The sequence below is a fragment of the Uloborus diversus genome, chromosome 4, assembly GCF_026930045.1.
Source record: "Uloborus diversus isolate 005 chromosome 4, Udiv.v.3.1, whole genome shotgun sequence".
Classification (NCBI taxonomy): domain Eukaryota; kingdom Metazoa; phylum Arthropoda; class Arachnida; order Araneae; family Uloboridae; genus Uloborus; species Uloborus diversus.
Window position 1 is genome coordinate 125,671,599 of NC_072734.1, and position 17,616 is coordinate 125,689,214.

General features: G+C 36.1%; 1 protein-coding gene across 1 annotated transcript in view; it reads left to right on the forward strand.

Annotated features, from left to right (window-relative positions):
* Positions 1 to 14,456, forward strand: part of LOC129220822 (voltage-dependent T-type calcium channel subunit alpha-1G-like) — a 188,240-nt gene extending 173,784 nt beyond the window's left edge. The window contains exons 29-33 of the mRNA XM_054855252.1: positions 3,351 to 3,500; positions 4,371 to 4,492; positions 5,750 to 5,998; positions 8,528 to 8,657; positions 13,576 to 14,456. Coding sequence (XP_054711227.1) covers positions 3,351 to 3,500; positions 4,371 to 4,492; positions 5,750 to 5,998; positions 8,528 to 8,657; positions 13,576 to 14,456 — 1,532 coding nt within the window. The remainder of the gene's footprint in view (positions 1 to 3,350; positions 3,501 to 4,370; positions 4,493 to 5,749; positions 5,999 to 8,527; positions 8,658 to 13,575) is intronic.
* Positions 14,457 to 17,616: the final 3,160 nt, after the last annotated feature.

Below are 17,616 nucleotides of genomic sequence, written 5' to 3' on the forward strand. Positions count from 1 at the left end.
ATTGCGTTGTTTCTTGCGACTGGATGTACGTATGTATCTCTCATAAGTCATAACTCAAAAATGGTAAGCTGTAGAAGGCAAAATTTTCGCATGTGGGGTGTGCGTACGTTAAAAGTTGTGCACTTCCCTTTTTGTTTTTGATCGGGTGTTCTAAAAAGCCTATTTACTCATTTTTTGTGAATATTAATTACTTATTTCAATGGAAAACTAATATAGCGTCTCAGACTGACGATCATTTGGTGATATATTGCCGAATCGGAGACCATGGAAACAAATATGAGATGGCGAAACCGGTTTTGTTTCATTTTGTTAGATTCCCGTTGAACCAACGGTAATTTTTAATTTTCCGATTTTTGTAGTATGAATCACACTAATGCAGGCTTTTCTGTACGCTTCGGCGGAGTTACAAGTTTGAGACCCGTCGAAATACATTTAGGGGCCCTATTTCTCTATCACAGAAGTTGTAAAACATTTATCGTAAGAATTTTTGTAACTCCTACAGTGCCCCTATGGTTATGGGGATTCTCGAGCAAATGCAACATTCGCTATATTTTAAATCCGCCACTGCACGTCAAAACAAACTCGGGTGCAGGTTTTAAAAGAGTTTTTCTGCTCAATGTGTTTTCCTTCCCCGTCTCCCTCTGCAGCACTCCCGCCCACCGTCCTCTGCAGGCACGGCTCCTCCGGTCCTGAGCAATGTCCCCCGAAATCCGCTTCTCCTGGTTGGTGGCGTTCATGTCCTACACACGCTCATACACACACGCGCCTATGTGCATGCACAAATCTATGCACACACAAGCCTACACATGCACAAGCACCTACACACACAGAGAGACACACATGCCTACGTGTATACACAGGTCTACGCTTACACAAGCCTACACATGCATGCGCGCCTACACACACACACACAACTATACACACGTAACCACTCAGGAGAAGGGGAGGTTTCGAGGGACAGGAGCAGTTTCTAGAAAAATGAGTAGGGTCCTGTCGCAACTCGTGATTGCGAAAAACATAATTTGAATTAAAAATATCAGAATTCAAATTATTTTTTTTACTTTTTTTTGCCATCGGCCCAACGGCATCGGCCATCGTTAAAAAAATGCCATAGGTCGAGCCCTAATATATATATATATAAAGATATATATATATATATATATATATATATATATATATATATATATATATATATATATATATATATATATATATATATATCGTCGCATCAGAACAATAGTAAGATATCTTCGTGTTATTTCTGGGATAAGATGTCTTACTGTTGCTCGGAGGCGAAGATATACAGTCAATTCGCAATAACTCGAATCTAAAAAGACCGACAAAAAAACTTCGACTTATCGAAAGTTCGACTTACAATTAGCTTTGGTTTTTGACATTTTAATATCAAAAACCATCAAATATTTTAATTTATATATATATATATATATAACAGACAAAATTCCAGAACTTAAAAGTTTTTTCGCACAATATGTAGTTTCTCCGTGAAGAGTTCTGAAGATGAAGTTGTGTCTGGTCTTTAACTTCTCCTGCCATCCAGCACTGGCATAGAAGATTTCTATGTTCAGTAATGTAGCAAAATTCGCTGCTTTCTCACACAGCAAACACCCACTTATAGGAAGGGAATGGTCTTGATTTCGATGTTGCTGAAACCACTTGAATGGAGCTGATTCTACTTCAGGAAAGGTGCACATCTTCATTTGTTTCAAATTCGGATTCATGGATTCGTACCGCTTTTGAAGAATCTTTCTTTTTGATTGTTATAGACTCCTTTCAATGTCAGAAATAAGATTTACTAAACTCTCTAAATCTAAGGTTTTTGGCTTTCTCTTTAAAGACAAATCTCTCTCTCTTTCTTGGAAACCTATCAGCAAATGATCAAACTAAAGAATGAAGGGGAACGCAACCTTACTTAGGTCAACGTTTGAATAAAGGTACAGTCAGTTGAGTTGACAACTTGACAGCTTAAAAGCAGATTTGTAGTCCAGCAACATGTCTAAGTGTAAACAGTACAGTACAACAATAACAAAAAAAAAAGCTATACTCATTTCCGCACGTGTATCTACTTTATTGCACATTGGCAGAACAGGTGTTCTCCTTGCTTTAGAAATCTAATGTGCAGGAATTGCAAGTAAAAGTGAATGAATTTTTCTCTCATAGTCACTTGTTTCTTTCTTTTTTTTTTTTTTCATTCTTCCAAAATAAATTTCGAGTCATTTTTCAAAAAAACTTCGAGTTAAAGGAAGGTTACTTCGAGATATTGAGAATAATCAGCATGGAATGAAAGACAAAGGGATCGTAACTAGATAAAGTTTCGAGTTATAGTAATATTCGAGTTATTGGACTTCGAGTTATCGCGAATTGACTGTGTTTATAGTAAACTACATAAGTGTTTCGTCTTTATCATTTGTTCAATTTTGAATGAGAGATAATTAGAGTTTCGTTTTTATTCTTAACTGGATTTATTTAAAAGTTGAACTATTTAACGCATTTCGACCCGATTTTCGACCCGAATTCAAGTTTTTAAAAAAAATGTATTCACAAGTTTTGTTCAATTAAAGGAACTCAAAAACTTTGTCCACTTTAAAAGAAAAGCGCTAAGCTCTAAAAACTAATTAGAAACAGTTCGAACTAAGAGCTAACAATGCACAAAGTTCATTTGATTCTTTGCGTTATCTTTTGAGCTTAAGCGCTCACAAAAAAAAAAAAAGTTTTTTATCGACAGACAGACATGCACACAAAACGGCATTATCCAAAAAAAAAATGTTCAACGAGTAGCTCAGCACCGGTCAAAAATGAAATTTCGAGAAAGTTCCTGAATCCAATTCTTTTTCTGTTTACTTTTGATGTAGTAAAAGTATAAATAACACATGATTCAGAATCGATGATTTATAGCATAGCCTATGATATGAAAAACTTATGTGTATCGCTATGTGTAGTTTTACTGTTTTGAAGTTGGTTAAAATGAAGCTCTTCGTCAATGAAACCGTAAGCAAATAGGATGAACCCTTTCCTTTCCTACTTCAAAACAAAAATCTTGCTTTGGGTGGAAAACCTCTTCGAGCGACTCTTTGTTTCTTTGGGTTGAAGAAAGTACAAACTAAACAAATGCGTTTGATGGGGTCTCCACTAAAGATAAGTGAGTCAGGAATTTTGCAAGAGTGCACGGAAAGTTCTAAATGAACAGCAGCAGTTCTTATTGCATTTTCTTTTCTTCCTCTCTTTCAGTCCTGAAATTGCTCAAAATGACAGGAATTACACAAGATTATACGGAGGACAGGAAATGAAGATCAACAACTCTTATTACATTGTCTTCTTTTCCTCTCTTTTAGTCCTGAAATTGCTCAAAATGGCTAAAGGCATCCGTGCGCTCCTGGACACTGTGATGCAAGCGTTGCCCCAAGTCGGGAATCTAGGACTGCTGTTTTTTCTGCTTTTTTTCATATTCGCTGCCTTAGGAGTGGAGCTGTTTGGCCGCCTGGGTAAGGACCATATAGACCTATCTCTACTTATTATTGCATATATATATATAAATGTGGCAGTGAGAAGCAAAGGGATGTAAGTGGCAAAATTAAAAATTTGGAGAAAGACAGTACAAATGGTAGGTAAACCATCTCCTCTGTCTTGGATCATGAGACAGTACTAGTAGCCCTGGTGGGCGCTTTTGTACAGCATAAAAAATTCAATGAAAGCCTACGTTAGACCTTGTCTTTAAACGTGTTTTACGTAAAACTTGAAAAAGTTCATTTACACCCCTTTGTTTCTCACTACCTCAAATTTGCTTTTCTAAAAATGAACTAAAAAGATATCAAAAGTCATTAAGTAAGACGCGCGTGTGAACATCAAAAACATAAAGTTCGTCGTCATACGTTATTTTAAACCTATTCCAAAACATTTGATGAGAGCCAAAATTTGTTTTCGGTTGTGGTGCATATTGGACAAAGCGTGCAGATATGGTTGGGAAAATTTGAAGCTGGTTTTTACCGACTTTTTTCGATGACTATGTTATGCAGTTCATGATCCTTTTTTTTACAGAGTAAAAAAACATCGAATGTGGGGTACTTTTTTTCTGTAGTTTATGTATTTTCAATCTAAATCACATACATTAGTTATGCTTGAACTCAAATAAGTACTGAAAATCACGTACTGTAGAAGAACTAGTACTGCAGAAGTAACTATCCTATTGCAATATAAACAAGAAAATAAACACAATATGTTTGTAGTTTCTGCTCAATTACTCATAGGACACGTCGACAGCAGAACTGAATTTTAAAAAATGACATTTGCATTTCTTTTCTTCATCATTAATAGAACTGTACCATGTCATATATATGTTGCTTATTTTCTTACAGACTGTACCGATGATTATCCATGCCAGGGTCTCGGTGAACATGCCCACTTCCGGAACTTTGGTATGGCCTTCCTCACCCTCTTCCGGGTGGCCACTGGGGACAATTGGAACGGGATCATGAAGGTAAGAACCGTCATCCTTCAATGTGTCTCACCTTCGATCAACCTTAAACGCTTTCTCGACGTAAATGATCTATTAATTTCTTTCTGAGGCAAAACGACACATTTTCTCACAACACATTATGAGCCTTTTATTACACACTATGGAATATGATGATTCAAGTGACCCGAGCATTGACACAGAACGCAACTCAGGATTTGCATACCAAAACAAGTTTAACGATAAATTAGTAGCCAGTTTAGCCATGGAAGTTTTTACTTTTTGCATGCGTTTTAAGCTTTTTAAATACTATGTTTTGAGAAGTGGTACGCTAAAATGCATTTTAGAGTAATATTTGCTTGATATTCAACCAATCGATTAATAAAAATTAATTTTAGAATTAAGTAAACTTCCTTCGACCATGGTACCACGTAACCCAAAGTGGTAAAATTGGTAACTTTGGGATTTTGAAAATTTGAATTTAGAGAGAAGGTTTCTCGCAGCTTCAAAAAAGGTTAAGCAATGTAAAGCATGGAGTAAGGAGCTGTGCAAGGAAGATATCAAATATTTCCTGCCTTTTTGCAAACACTCTTCATGGTAGATATTAAATTGGAATTCCTCAGTGATAATAGTTGCTTAACTGCTTCATTGTCAATGTAATGTATTACACACTGTGTGTATCACTAAAAATTTTAACTATTTTATCAAGAAAATTTCATTGCAAATGGCTACCAAAATATCAAGTCTTTCTCACCAAAAGTGGCAACCATGTGTTTCTTTATTTTCGAAAATTCTTATCCTGTGTCGTGTTACGACAACACGCTTCCAACCCTGAGACGTTCAGCGTATTAGTCGATTCCATCTTGGCAATGTAATTCTTAGCCAACTCCCTTAAGAATATTTATTTTTTGCGCTATTTATATACATATATTTTTTTAATGTGTACCAAAACTGACTACCATTTTGTGTGACTCTGGTAGCCAGTGGCTACTATTCAAACTTCATAGTCTAGAGCTTTAACTTTCAGTCAAGTACGCAAACTTTTCTAACTACTGTATTGAACTATACTATGCTATGGCGAAAAAGACTCAAAATATAAAAAGCCTACAATTTTTTGACCGCTACTTTTCTCCTGTGAATAATGAAGCAAGCATTCTTCGAGTTCTTGCTCCTTGAGACCTCCATGCAATTCATCTAATCAGAGCCAAACTGTAATCACAAAGAAAAAGAAATGGATCATATTTTTAAGAATATAATTTCCATCCTGTGTTCGTTTTGCAGGACACCCTGCGGGAGAACTGCGACCCGTCCAGCGACTGCGTCAGCAACTGCTGCGTGTCCCCGGTCATCGCGCCGCTCTACTTCGTCGTGTTCGTGCTGATGGCGCAGTTCGTGCTGGTGAACGTCGTCGTCGCAGTGCTCATGAAGCACCTCGAGGAGTCTCATAAGCACATGGACGACGACATCGAGATGGACGCCGAGATCGAGCGTCAACTGGCGGCGGAGATCGCTGACAGTGTCCGGAGGAAGGTCAGAGAGCCTTTGTGATCGATAACTCCCGACCCAATGTTATGAAGCTTTTACATTAAAAAAAAAAAACACGGTGTGTCTTGTAAAGACACGGGATAGAGAAGTGCTTTTATCTTTTCATTTTTATTTTTTACATCCTGAACTGTCACTTCGCCGGCACGTCTTCTCTCACACCACGCTTTTGATCTTTCTGCGCCTAACTTAGGCAAATTACAACAAAACTGTATATTTTAATGAAGAAAATAGATTATAAGAATCGAGAAAACTAAACTAACTAATACGCTTTTTTACTGTTGCCAAAAGGAATGAAAAATAATAGTAAATATGAAGTTAATTTTGTTAGTTAATGCTAACAAACTAATTTCAAGGCTGAGCTTAAGCAATGCGGATTACACTTTTAAGATGACTTGACGAATGAAGGAAATCTTTCAAATCCAGCATTATTTGAAAAGTTTAAAATGAACAAAATCCCCTAATATGTGCTTGCTTTGGTTCAGCCTTCAAATTAATTTGTAAAATATATTAACAAACTAACTTCATAATGACTAATTTCATTTCATTGTTTTTGGCAACAATTTTTTTAAAAAACTACGTCACTTCCGTCACACAAAAAAGTTGAGGATCAGAGTTTAAAAACACTCACATAAAAACTTTCAATTCAAAAGTCTAGTTTAAGCATAAGTAAGCGTCTTTGGAGCTCACGACCAAACGGCACTACATTGAGGGTCACAGATTTGGACGAAATTCCAGATATAGGTCTCTCCCCTCTAGATATGAGCCCAGGTGAAGCGGTTTGACTGCATAGGTCCTAGTTTGGCTGCAAAGAGGGTCCAAAGTTGCTAGTTTGGCCTTTAAAAATGCTATCTATGGCGTTTCCATTGGAATTTCAGACTTCCCGGCACACTGTTCATTCTCCCAACACATTGGCCTCTTTTGTTAGCATAACGAGTGACAGGGAGAACATCTATTTATTAATGAGCATTATTTTAGCTACTTTAAAAGTCGAAACAATCTTTTTTTTTTTAATGTGTCTAATACCATTATTTCTCTTGATATAGCAGACGATAAATATCCAGTTAAAGTAAATGTTTTTTTATCAGCAAACGATAAATACTTTTTACTCGCAGGTGATTACTATAAAACGAAAATATAAATAGTTTCATTTGTAAACGATAAATATCCTCTAGCTATGTTATTTTGGTATTCAAGTTATTGAAATTAAAAGTAGTATCCAATTTAAATTTGAAACCCATTTATTAAAAATTAGTATTCAACGTAATTAATTCAAAGGTAAGTGCATACAAATCGCTCATACTGCAGTACAATAGCAGAAAAATAGGTAAAAATGGTAATTCTAAAAGAAACTTTGTTGAATTTCTGGATTCGAGTTATCAACTTTGGACCTTCGTTGCAGCCGAACTAGGGCCTATGCAGTCAAACCGCTTTACCTGAGTTCATACCTAGTGGGAATTGACTTATATCTAGAATTTTGTCCAAATCGGTGACCCTCAAGGTCGTTCCGTTTGGTAGTCAGTATAAAGCCTTGTTACTAATCTCCCATCTGCTCTGGCAGAGTCGGAGCGGATCAATTAATCCATTGACCCTAATGAAATTTTATACTAATAGGGTGGAAGCATAAGTTTCTTCCCAGATCAGTCCTAGACTGCCCAACATATAATCAGAAAATGCTTGGTGTTGATGGTTTTTAGGTAGGAGACGTTAGATAGTGTTTCCTTCGGAAAATGTTAGGCCCTTCAAGTGGCAAATCGCGACGAGACAGACCAGTTTTTATTTGCCTATCGCATGGAATAGAGTCGCTATCTAGATAGGCCGACGCATCAGCTTAAGTTTAGCCATTTTGGATCGGATTTTTCATTGTTGTGCTGCTAGGGTTATTACAGCAAAGTTTCGGGTTTAGCCAAATTTGCCGAAAATAATACTTTATTTAATAACCAATTCACGAACCATTAATAATCGCTCGTAGGGAAAAATCACCAAACGCGATAACTTGCCAGAAAATACATCCACTCAAACATGTGCTCCAATCCAAAATGACTGATCTTAAGCTAATGCGTCGGCTCGTATGTATAAAGGGGCATTAGCACGGAAGAGACATGGAAAGTTTCTTTTTTTTTTCTATGAATGGTGAGAGGAGAGTATTAACCAGCTCTGGTTTCGCGCCTTTATTTTCAAAAAGATAATAGAAACGTTAGTAGGTAGTTAAACATCTGCTTGAAATTAATGTAAAAAGAGAACATTCGAATTTTATTCGGAAGACTTATTGTCATTGAACATAAACCTGCGTAAAAAGTGTTGCGTTTCTATTTCATCTGAGCTTAGCTGAAGTATTGATTTTTAAATATGTACTTTAAAGTCATCGTGAAACTAAGAGAAATATTTTATAAAATTTAAAGCAGCAACACAGATCAGTTTGTAATTGCTTATTTATAGAATTCTTTCCTCCATTATTTATTATGCCAACTATTTAATATTTCATCGAATTAATGTGTTTTTTTGGTCTTTGTGCAGGGCCGAGATAAAAGAAGAGAACTGAGGAAGCAAGAAGAACTTAAAGAAAGTGCTCATAGGAAATTAATTAAGATGTCTTCGCTTCCATCTAATTTTATTTTTAAATTTTCTGAAGACGTCGATGCCAAAAGTATTTACTATTTATTTTCGTCTACTTCTTTAAAAATGTGTACATTTTTTTTAGATATATTTAATAAATGCTTATGTTTTTTATACACTCAAACCGGTTTTTGTGCCGTGGATAGGGACTGAGTAAAAATCTCAAACCTTATAAGTAGTTATAAAAACTAGTTTTTGTATAACAGTTAAAAAAAAAAAACATTTATATGCTGAATAGACCGCATTAAAGAGTCTCACCTAGAAAATATTTCAAAACCGTACAAAATGTCTCGGAATTACTCTTTTAAAACTAACTCATGACACGAGGCTAAGCAGTTACTTACAATCTTGCTAAATCATTTATAATCAGATTTTAAAAGTATATATGCGAACATTTTTCAGTATTTCATTTACATGAGTTTTGAAAAGTCAACTCATGCAAATATTTTTAAAATGTAACTATTATCCTTCGTCGTCTGACAATACGCGAAAGTTTTTGTGGTAAACTGGTTCAAAATCTTTCATCAATATTATCTTCAATTATTGAAGATAATATCTTGCACTCGTTTCATTGACAACTTCGTCAATTATGTTCTCATTTGATTGAAATTTTCTTGTAACGCACAAAAATCACACAAAATAAACTGCACAAAAAATAGTTTTGATTGCTCTTAATACACCTATGTAAAGTCTATTTTTAACTCAGTACTGCCAACTATTATGAATTCACTTTCTTGTTTGAATTACCGCATTACTAAGATCATCTACAATAATTATTTTAACACGCTTTTATTAGCTTCACCCGTATGTACTGTCTGACCACGGATTGTATGGAAAGGTAAACATCCGGTATACAGGCGGAAATGGACGAATTTATTAGTTTTTAGGGATGACAGCGGGGGGGGGGGGTTTCAGATCTATGTTAGCCTCTAAATTGAGCATTCTCTCATTCAAATGAGCAGAACACGTGCATCAAATTTTTACTTTTCCCCCCTCATCCAGGTAGACCCGTCTTAACTGGACGTTTTCCAATTCCATACAATCCATGATTGAACCGCAGACTAATAATAAGAGTAGACCGAGCTTTCACAGTCTTGCTGACGAAGAAATTGGTTCAGAGATACATCATGTGACTGGTGTGTGACTTGGCGAAAACTTTGGCAGCATTGTTGATAGATGGCGGCATAATCTATAGTTTGGCACTCGACATGTATTTTAAGACGTAGTGGATTTTCAATTTATTTTTTTTTTCCCAGGTGCAGAGATTGAACTGTTTTTCTTTTAGTTATGGATTATTTCGACATTAGTAATTAGTTTTAGATCACAGTTTTAAGTTACTTTTATTTCATTTAGAATTAATCATTTTAAGTGTAATGTTATGCGTGGACTAAAAGTTTTCGCCACAAACAAGTTGAAACAAATTGCCGTCTATATTATGCTGAAACATTTACTGCCTATGCTACATTTCTTGCAAAAGTGAAAAAAATTAGGAGATACTACGTTTCTAATGAATGTTGAAGGAATTTAGAATTTCAAAAAATTAGCTATGTACGGAAGTTTTCTGACGTAAGGTATACTAGATAGTAGCCAGTTTCGAAATCCGCTACTGTAGTAAACTAAACACTGAATTATTTTCCTACTTTACTTTTTAGCCTACTTTCCCAGTAAAAGTCAGAAATAGAAGAAAAAAGCATGAAAGAAGACTTAATGCATCTAAAAAATATCGCGAAAAACAAAAAAAGGTCAAAAATAAATAAAATAATTAAATAAACATCGAAAAATTCAAAATTGGAAAGTAGGGCATTGAGATGGGGAAAAATGTCTGTCGGTCTGTCTGTCGGTCCGTCGATCTGTCTGTCTGTCCCCCCCCCCCCCAATAACTTTTGAATGAATAGTCCGGTTCGAACAAACTTTTTTTTTGTTCGAAAGATGTCGGCGAGGACACTTCAATCCCATATTTCACTTTTTGATTTGAACTATTTTTTGTTCAATTTTGAACAGTTCAAAAAAATTTAACATTAGCGCCTACGGGGAAATTGAAGGCAATTCCGAATTTGCTTCAAACAAACTTTGAAGGAAAAAAGCTTTTGATGAAAAACTTGTACATAAAATATCTTTTTGATTTGAACAATTTTCTGTCCAATTTTGAACAGTTCAAATCCTTTAACATTAGCGCCTACGGGGAAAATGAAAGTCAATGTAGATTCCGTACTTAAAGGCAGATTTACTTCAAACAAATTTTGTTGGAAATAGCTTTTGACTCCAGGCTCCGACTCTGAGAATTTGCGGCACCTGACTCAGACTCCGACTCCTGACTTCGTAGCTTTGACAAAAATTTATACGCGGAGGACAAATCACTGAGTCCGATTATCGGATATTCGACTCCGACTCCTTTATCTCAAAATGAGATTGACTCCGACTCCGAAGCTATGGTTATAACTGCGAAATAATTTTTGTTGATATGACTTTTTTTTTAAATTTTCACGCTAAAGTTTTAATTTAAGTATTTAGTTTTCGGGGAATAAACTCGAAGTCATTTATGTTTCTACATAAAGATATGCGCAGACGATTTTTTTTTTTTTTTTTTGACAATGAAAAGTATTTCTTTAAGTTGACATTTTATTGTTTATTTTGGTAAGTGCATTAATTCCTTTAAAAAATTATTTTGGGCAACAGGGGAAAAAGAAATGATTTTTTTTATATGATGTATTTATTTTAATGAGCTTATTAATTTTAATTATTATTTTTTTCGTTTTGAAAGCTGTAAAGATTTTTTTTAATGGAAGAAAAGTGTATTAGCTGTTTTGTTTAAAAGGTGCTGCTATTTTATTTGTTCGTATTTTTTTTTAATTTATTTATTTAGTATTTTATTTTTTACGCATCTATTTTTTTTGGATGAGTGAGAAATATTTTATTCCTAGAAATTAGCTTAAAATATTAAAAAAATATGTTTGAAACAATTTGCGAGTTTAGCTATTTTTGAGAATATTGATCAGGTACTAGAAAGTGGATTGGGTATACGGGAAAGTAGGCTCGTATAATTCTAGACAGAACTTCTTGTTTAAATCAATATGATTGAAATAAGTTGTCTTCTCGAAACGAGTTTGGTATTTCCAACTGTCTAAATAACGTCAAAGTATGATTAAACGGATGTCACCAGAAATTAATATGGATCAAATTTGATAATCTCGAAAATTTTAAAATTTCGACATAGAAATATGAATTATTTAAATACAATATGTGAACATGAAAGAGAAAACTGAAAATCAAGATTGTTTTCAGTTTAAAAAGGGGATTTTATAAACTGGCGGGGAAAAAATGTCGCCAACTTTAAGACTAACTGCTAAAACTTAATATTTAAGATCGCAAGAAATTAAATAAAATCTAGCATTAATAACACTGCATACCTGTAAAATGTTACAGCTAATTCTTTTACATATTTTTCTTTGCAAGAAAATGCACAGCAATAGTGAACCACTTTTCTTGCACTTGGGTATTATGAATAAGAAATTAAAACTTCGCGCTTGGCAAACATGATTTCTCAGAAATCCATGATATGGATGACGTCGTCTGCTACGATCAACGCCCGCCGTTGCTAAGATACACACCAGTCACGTGGTTTGGTTTGTGAGCAGCAAAAGGGTTGCCATAGCTCGGTCTACTCTTATTATTAGTCTATGGGTTGAACAATATGCATGTATCGTGTAAGTCTCGTTAAAGCACTTTTATATTAGGAAGTTACATCAGTTACTTTGGCACTCCAGTGCATTAATTGGTATTAGATAATGCGGTTAACATTTTGGAGTGAATAACACAGCTAAGTCCCTAAGGTGAGGTTGCTCAACACCACCCAATGCTGAACTTTTAAATCCCCAACTCTGAATATAAACTGTAGAACTTTTCGTCATTCGGGAAATCTTTGCCAAGTGCGATGTCTTTGTCGGTTTTTAAAAACAATATTTTGTGCTCTACTAAGTTCCAAACAAGTAGGGGTAACAATTTTGGATACTGCCTAGAAAACGCTGCCCCTATTTATAAGCTAGTTTTGGAATTCAGTAGAGCGACAAATATCCTTTTTAAAAACCTTCAAATATGTCCCATTTAGCAAAGTTATCTTGGTTGGCGGTACCAATTTGCACGAGCTTAGATGTTGATTACTGTCTTGTCTTAGTAAATGACCTATAGTTAACTTTTCACCACTACTTTAACATTAATCAGAGTTAATATATGTTTTGTTCTGTATTCACTACTATTATGCAAAAGAAAAAACATTAAAAAAACACTAGTCTAGGATGACGAACCATTTGTGTTTTTCCAAAGGTACTTCAAATTATCAGAGATCTGAATTGTGGTGTCGAACGAGAAAGTTTCAGCATAGTAGCCAGAACTGTCCGAAGAAGGAGACTTTAGAACTGCACCAACAGCTACAAAAAGAGTGTTCCACATAAGACAGTTGCACACAATTTTCCTTAATTGTTGTTCTAATTTTATGTAAGGGGTGCTATAGTTGGAGGGGGGGTTCTAGGGAAACAACCACCCCCGAAATATTTGGTTTATCATAGTAAAAATAATGCAAATGTAATGTACATCGTTTCCAAACAACCCTTTCTTTTGCTAAAACGCCCCTCTCCCAAACATCAAATATATTTCTTTATTACATCACTGTCTACAAGGTATTGAGGTTTTGTAGCTATAGCATATATATACTTATGCAACAGTAGTGGTTTAGTTATCTTGATCCATGTAAAAAGTGATAACCTAGCTTTCATATGAACTAGTTTTCGGAGTCACCCTACTTCAAAATGAGGTCTATTTTATGCTTGAACTGGATGAAAAAGAAAATTAATAATCCAGCACCATTTTTCCTCTGGACACTCTGTTGGGTATGATTCAAAAAAAAAAAAAATATATTATTGAAATATTTCTCAAATTTATTATTTCTTACTTAGGCTCTATGGGTCACGACAGGATGTGCGACACTCTGTACAGTCCTTTGGCCACCATATCTATGCAAGAAGAGGCAGGCACATCTCCAGCCCTGTCATGGCCCGTGGCTTCGACAAGCGACGGAAAGGGGCGGCGGCACACGCTCGAAGGGTGCTCGGAACAAAGACGCTCCGTGCCGCAGCTGAGCCCCACCCCCCTCGTGGGCAGTGTCATCAGTTTGTGCAGCTCGGAGGGCGCCCCATACCGCTCGCCCGGAAAGGGCAAAAAGACCCCGATCAGCAAGTACATCGGTCCTCCCATACGGATGATCAGTGCCGAGTCCAGCGACGACGCCAGCGCCCCCTCGACGACAGTCATCCCCGCAGACGAGGCCTGCGGGGGCGTGGTCATCCAGGAGGTCGGAGGTGCCCTGGGTGATGACCTCTCCCTGTGCGACGTCGTGCTGCCGGACGAGAAGGACGACAACGACCTCCTTTGGTACGTGGAAGAGGAAGAGTCTGCCACCTCCACAAACGGACTCCTGAGGAACTATCCCGAGCTGCGGTCGCAGCCGGGGCTGGACTCGGTGTCGTGGACGGCATCGGACGATTTCTCCTCCACCACCATATCCGGGACGCTATCCGGGGCCGAGGCCCCTCCCCCGGAACTCGAGTCCCACCCCCAACCGGGCTCCTCTTCCGGCCAGGGGGTGTCCGTGTCCCAGTCCTCCTCCCTGCGACTGCTGGGGGTGGAAGAGGAGGAGATGGACGATGTACTAGTGGTCGACCCTAACGACCAGAAAGCAGTCCTTATAATCGGGAGTAGGCGCTGCAGCGGGATGCCCACACCTGGAGAGGAAAGCATCGGTCACTGCATAACGAAACCTTCACCAGATCAGTGCTAACGAACGTGAAGGACAGGCCCTTAGTTATATTTTTGGATTCGAAGCACCTGTTATTGCAAAGCTCATTTCGGAGTCATATGCTTCTTTTTAGTACAACTTCGGTGGCATTGCATTTCACATTAACTTCATAGCCCCTCCACTGGACCATGGGGGTAGATAGCTTTAAGAGGGCCATTAATCTTTATTGGAGACTAATTAATTGACTAGGACCAGCCAAGCTGGGCCTGGAGCCTGTTGCTGGTCGTCGTATTTGTATTTGTATATGTAAAAATTGTAAACGGAGTGGATGAAAACTAGAACCTGAAGTTTGTGTGGTTGCCTGAAACTCTGAACTTTTTTTACAGAAGGAAAAAGATGCTAATCTATTACTTGAGTAATGAAAAAAAAAAAAAAAAACATAGCTCTGCAAATGTAGCTAAAATGTATGATCCAAAAGTCCATGCAAGAAGGAGGGGCTGTGACTTCAGTCTGATACACAATGCTACCAAATATTTGCTTTAATAAAGCTTTTAAACACACACAATAGACGCTGTAATAAGAAAGGGGTTCCAGAAACTTTTAAACATTGCAACCCACTTTATAGTGTCCCAATCTATATTGACTGCCTTTTTAGCCTGACCCAAATGTACTTGAGAAATTTTAACGCATGCAATAGCAAATATCAATATTGCTTGACTAGATGTAACGCATTTGACCACATTTTTTCTGTCTATATTTTATCTTACATGCATTTTAACAGTGCCGATTTAACCTAGAAAAGCCTGATTGTTATATGGCATATGTAATTTTATTCAGTATAAATCGCCCCAGATGCGTAGTCCACGTTTTTCACTTCATAAAAAACATTCTTCGGCACCATGTGCAAGTAAAAACTCACATGTTTGTGTTTCTTTTATTTGCATCATTTTACATGTTTTAAAGGAAAAGAGAAGCTTTAGTGCAATCATTAATGGGACAAAGCGGTACTGCAAGGCATTGCCACGATTTATGGCTTTGATAATCTTTTGAAAATAAGTTAATCAAAAAGAATTATGCCTTTCCTTAATTTTAAAGGAAATATTGTTTGATGTTAAAGTCACGTTGCATCCAAGAAGAAAAAATCATCCAGAATATGCTCACGTTTTGCTGTAATTTGAGCAGCAAAGAAAAAAAACTAAGGAATAAATTTGAGTTTTTTTTTTTTTTTTTTTTTTTTTTTTTTTTTTGCGTACTTGTATTATGCCATCATGAAATTTGCCGCCAGTAGCGTAACTATGGGGTCTGGCGCCCCTGGCGAAATAAGGAAGTTGCGCCCCCCCCCCCCACCCACGGTTGCCCACGTGGGAAGTCACCGGGGATCATTGTGCCCTCCAAAAAAAAAATTTTTTTTTCTTTTTTGGAATATTTTGATTAATTGATTCAACAAATAGGAGACAGCATTGTAATTTTTTTTTCATATGTTTTTTTATAGAATTGTTTTCAAATGATGCAGACTGTTCCCCTCAGTAGACTATATATACCCCCTCTAGCTCTTTTTCTTGCGAGTTTTTTTTTTAATTTTAAAGCATTTTTCAAATTTTATAATTTAAAAAACAACAACTTTTAAAAGATATTTTTTTAATCATTCGAAATGCCGCCCCCTGGCTGCTGCGCCCTCCTGGCGAGAGCCACTCCTGCCAACCCCTAGTTACACTACTGTTTGCCGCCCCTAAAATCTGCTGCCCTAGGCGGTGCCACAGGTTGCCTACCCCAGGAGCCGGGTCTATGAGGCTATCGAAACATTTTTCTTCAAAATTCATCATTGTTAGTGCCCGTAATAAATCTTTTGGCCTTCACTAAGTATTTAATATTTTTCTAAGGCCGAGGGAGACATGATTTAAACCGTTTCAACAGTTCAAATAGCTAAATCAATGCATCATCTTTAACCAATTTTCATCAAAAAGTAATTTTAATGGATCACTACCCGGTGAAAAAAATGGCATTATAAAGTACTAAAATAAATATTTTAGTTTAGGATTATAATTATTTATGCTTAAATGCTTTACGTTTCAAGTAAATTTGTTGCAAAAATTTTATTTGGATAGGACAATCTCCTATGTGCTATTAAAATAAGATAGTAAACTATTTGGTTGAATCATTAAATTAACTACATGCAATATAAATATTTTTTACTTCGTTTACAACTGCTAAAAATAATCCTTTTCCCCTTAAGCAGCCTCTATGCTAGTGAGCTTGTCCATTTGACATTAGTATTTATTTGTGTATAAGCATATAAATGCGCTTAAAAATGGAACCTTTTTCTCGACAACTTTCAAACAAATTCAATAGTATATTTCATTTCCACTATTATACGTTAGATTTTCAAGACCGTTTTGCTTTATATTGTACTGTAAAATAAAATTTATGCCAATATTGAAGTCATACGAGAAAAATGCTTATCTTTGTATACACTATTGATTCATTTCGCAAAACAGAAAAAGGACATTTTTCCTACTACAATAGCCGCACGAAAGGGAAACGGCTAAATACATGTTTTTATGTTTCAGATTATATCACTTATAAGCAATACATCGATAACTAACGGGAAATCTTCAGAAAATGACTAAATATAAATTCTTCCACTGATATTAGCACATTTCGATCAGGGCCGCATAATGACGTCACTTTCACTATCCCTAACTCCGCGCAAGCAATTTTATGAAAAACCAGAACTAATTTAACCCCAGGGTTTTTCACTCTCTCACATCAGTTAAAGATCGTAATCAAAATAGTAAAGCCAGATATAAATCATATCTTGCAAAGTTATGTCAGCAAATGATAATCAAATCTATGAAACTTTATTCAGTATAGCAACTATTTTTTTTACCGCAACGTATGTTATAGGCACTTTATTTTAAGGCTTTAAAGCACAGATTGAATGAACCGTATATTACATGTTAAATGTAAGCATTTTACGTTTGGAACCCCTAGTCGTGAGTATCATGCAGCAATGGGAAGAACTTTTCAAAAACAAACGAAAACGATATTTTTACGAATTATTCAAAATTGGAATTTCGTGAACAAATCGAAGTTTTTTATTTGTTTAATAATTTCACTTGTTTTTTGCTTCATCTCAATCGCATTCTTATTACATAAGCAATAGTAGGAAGACGGAGATATTATCAATCTATGGAGATAAAAG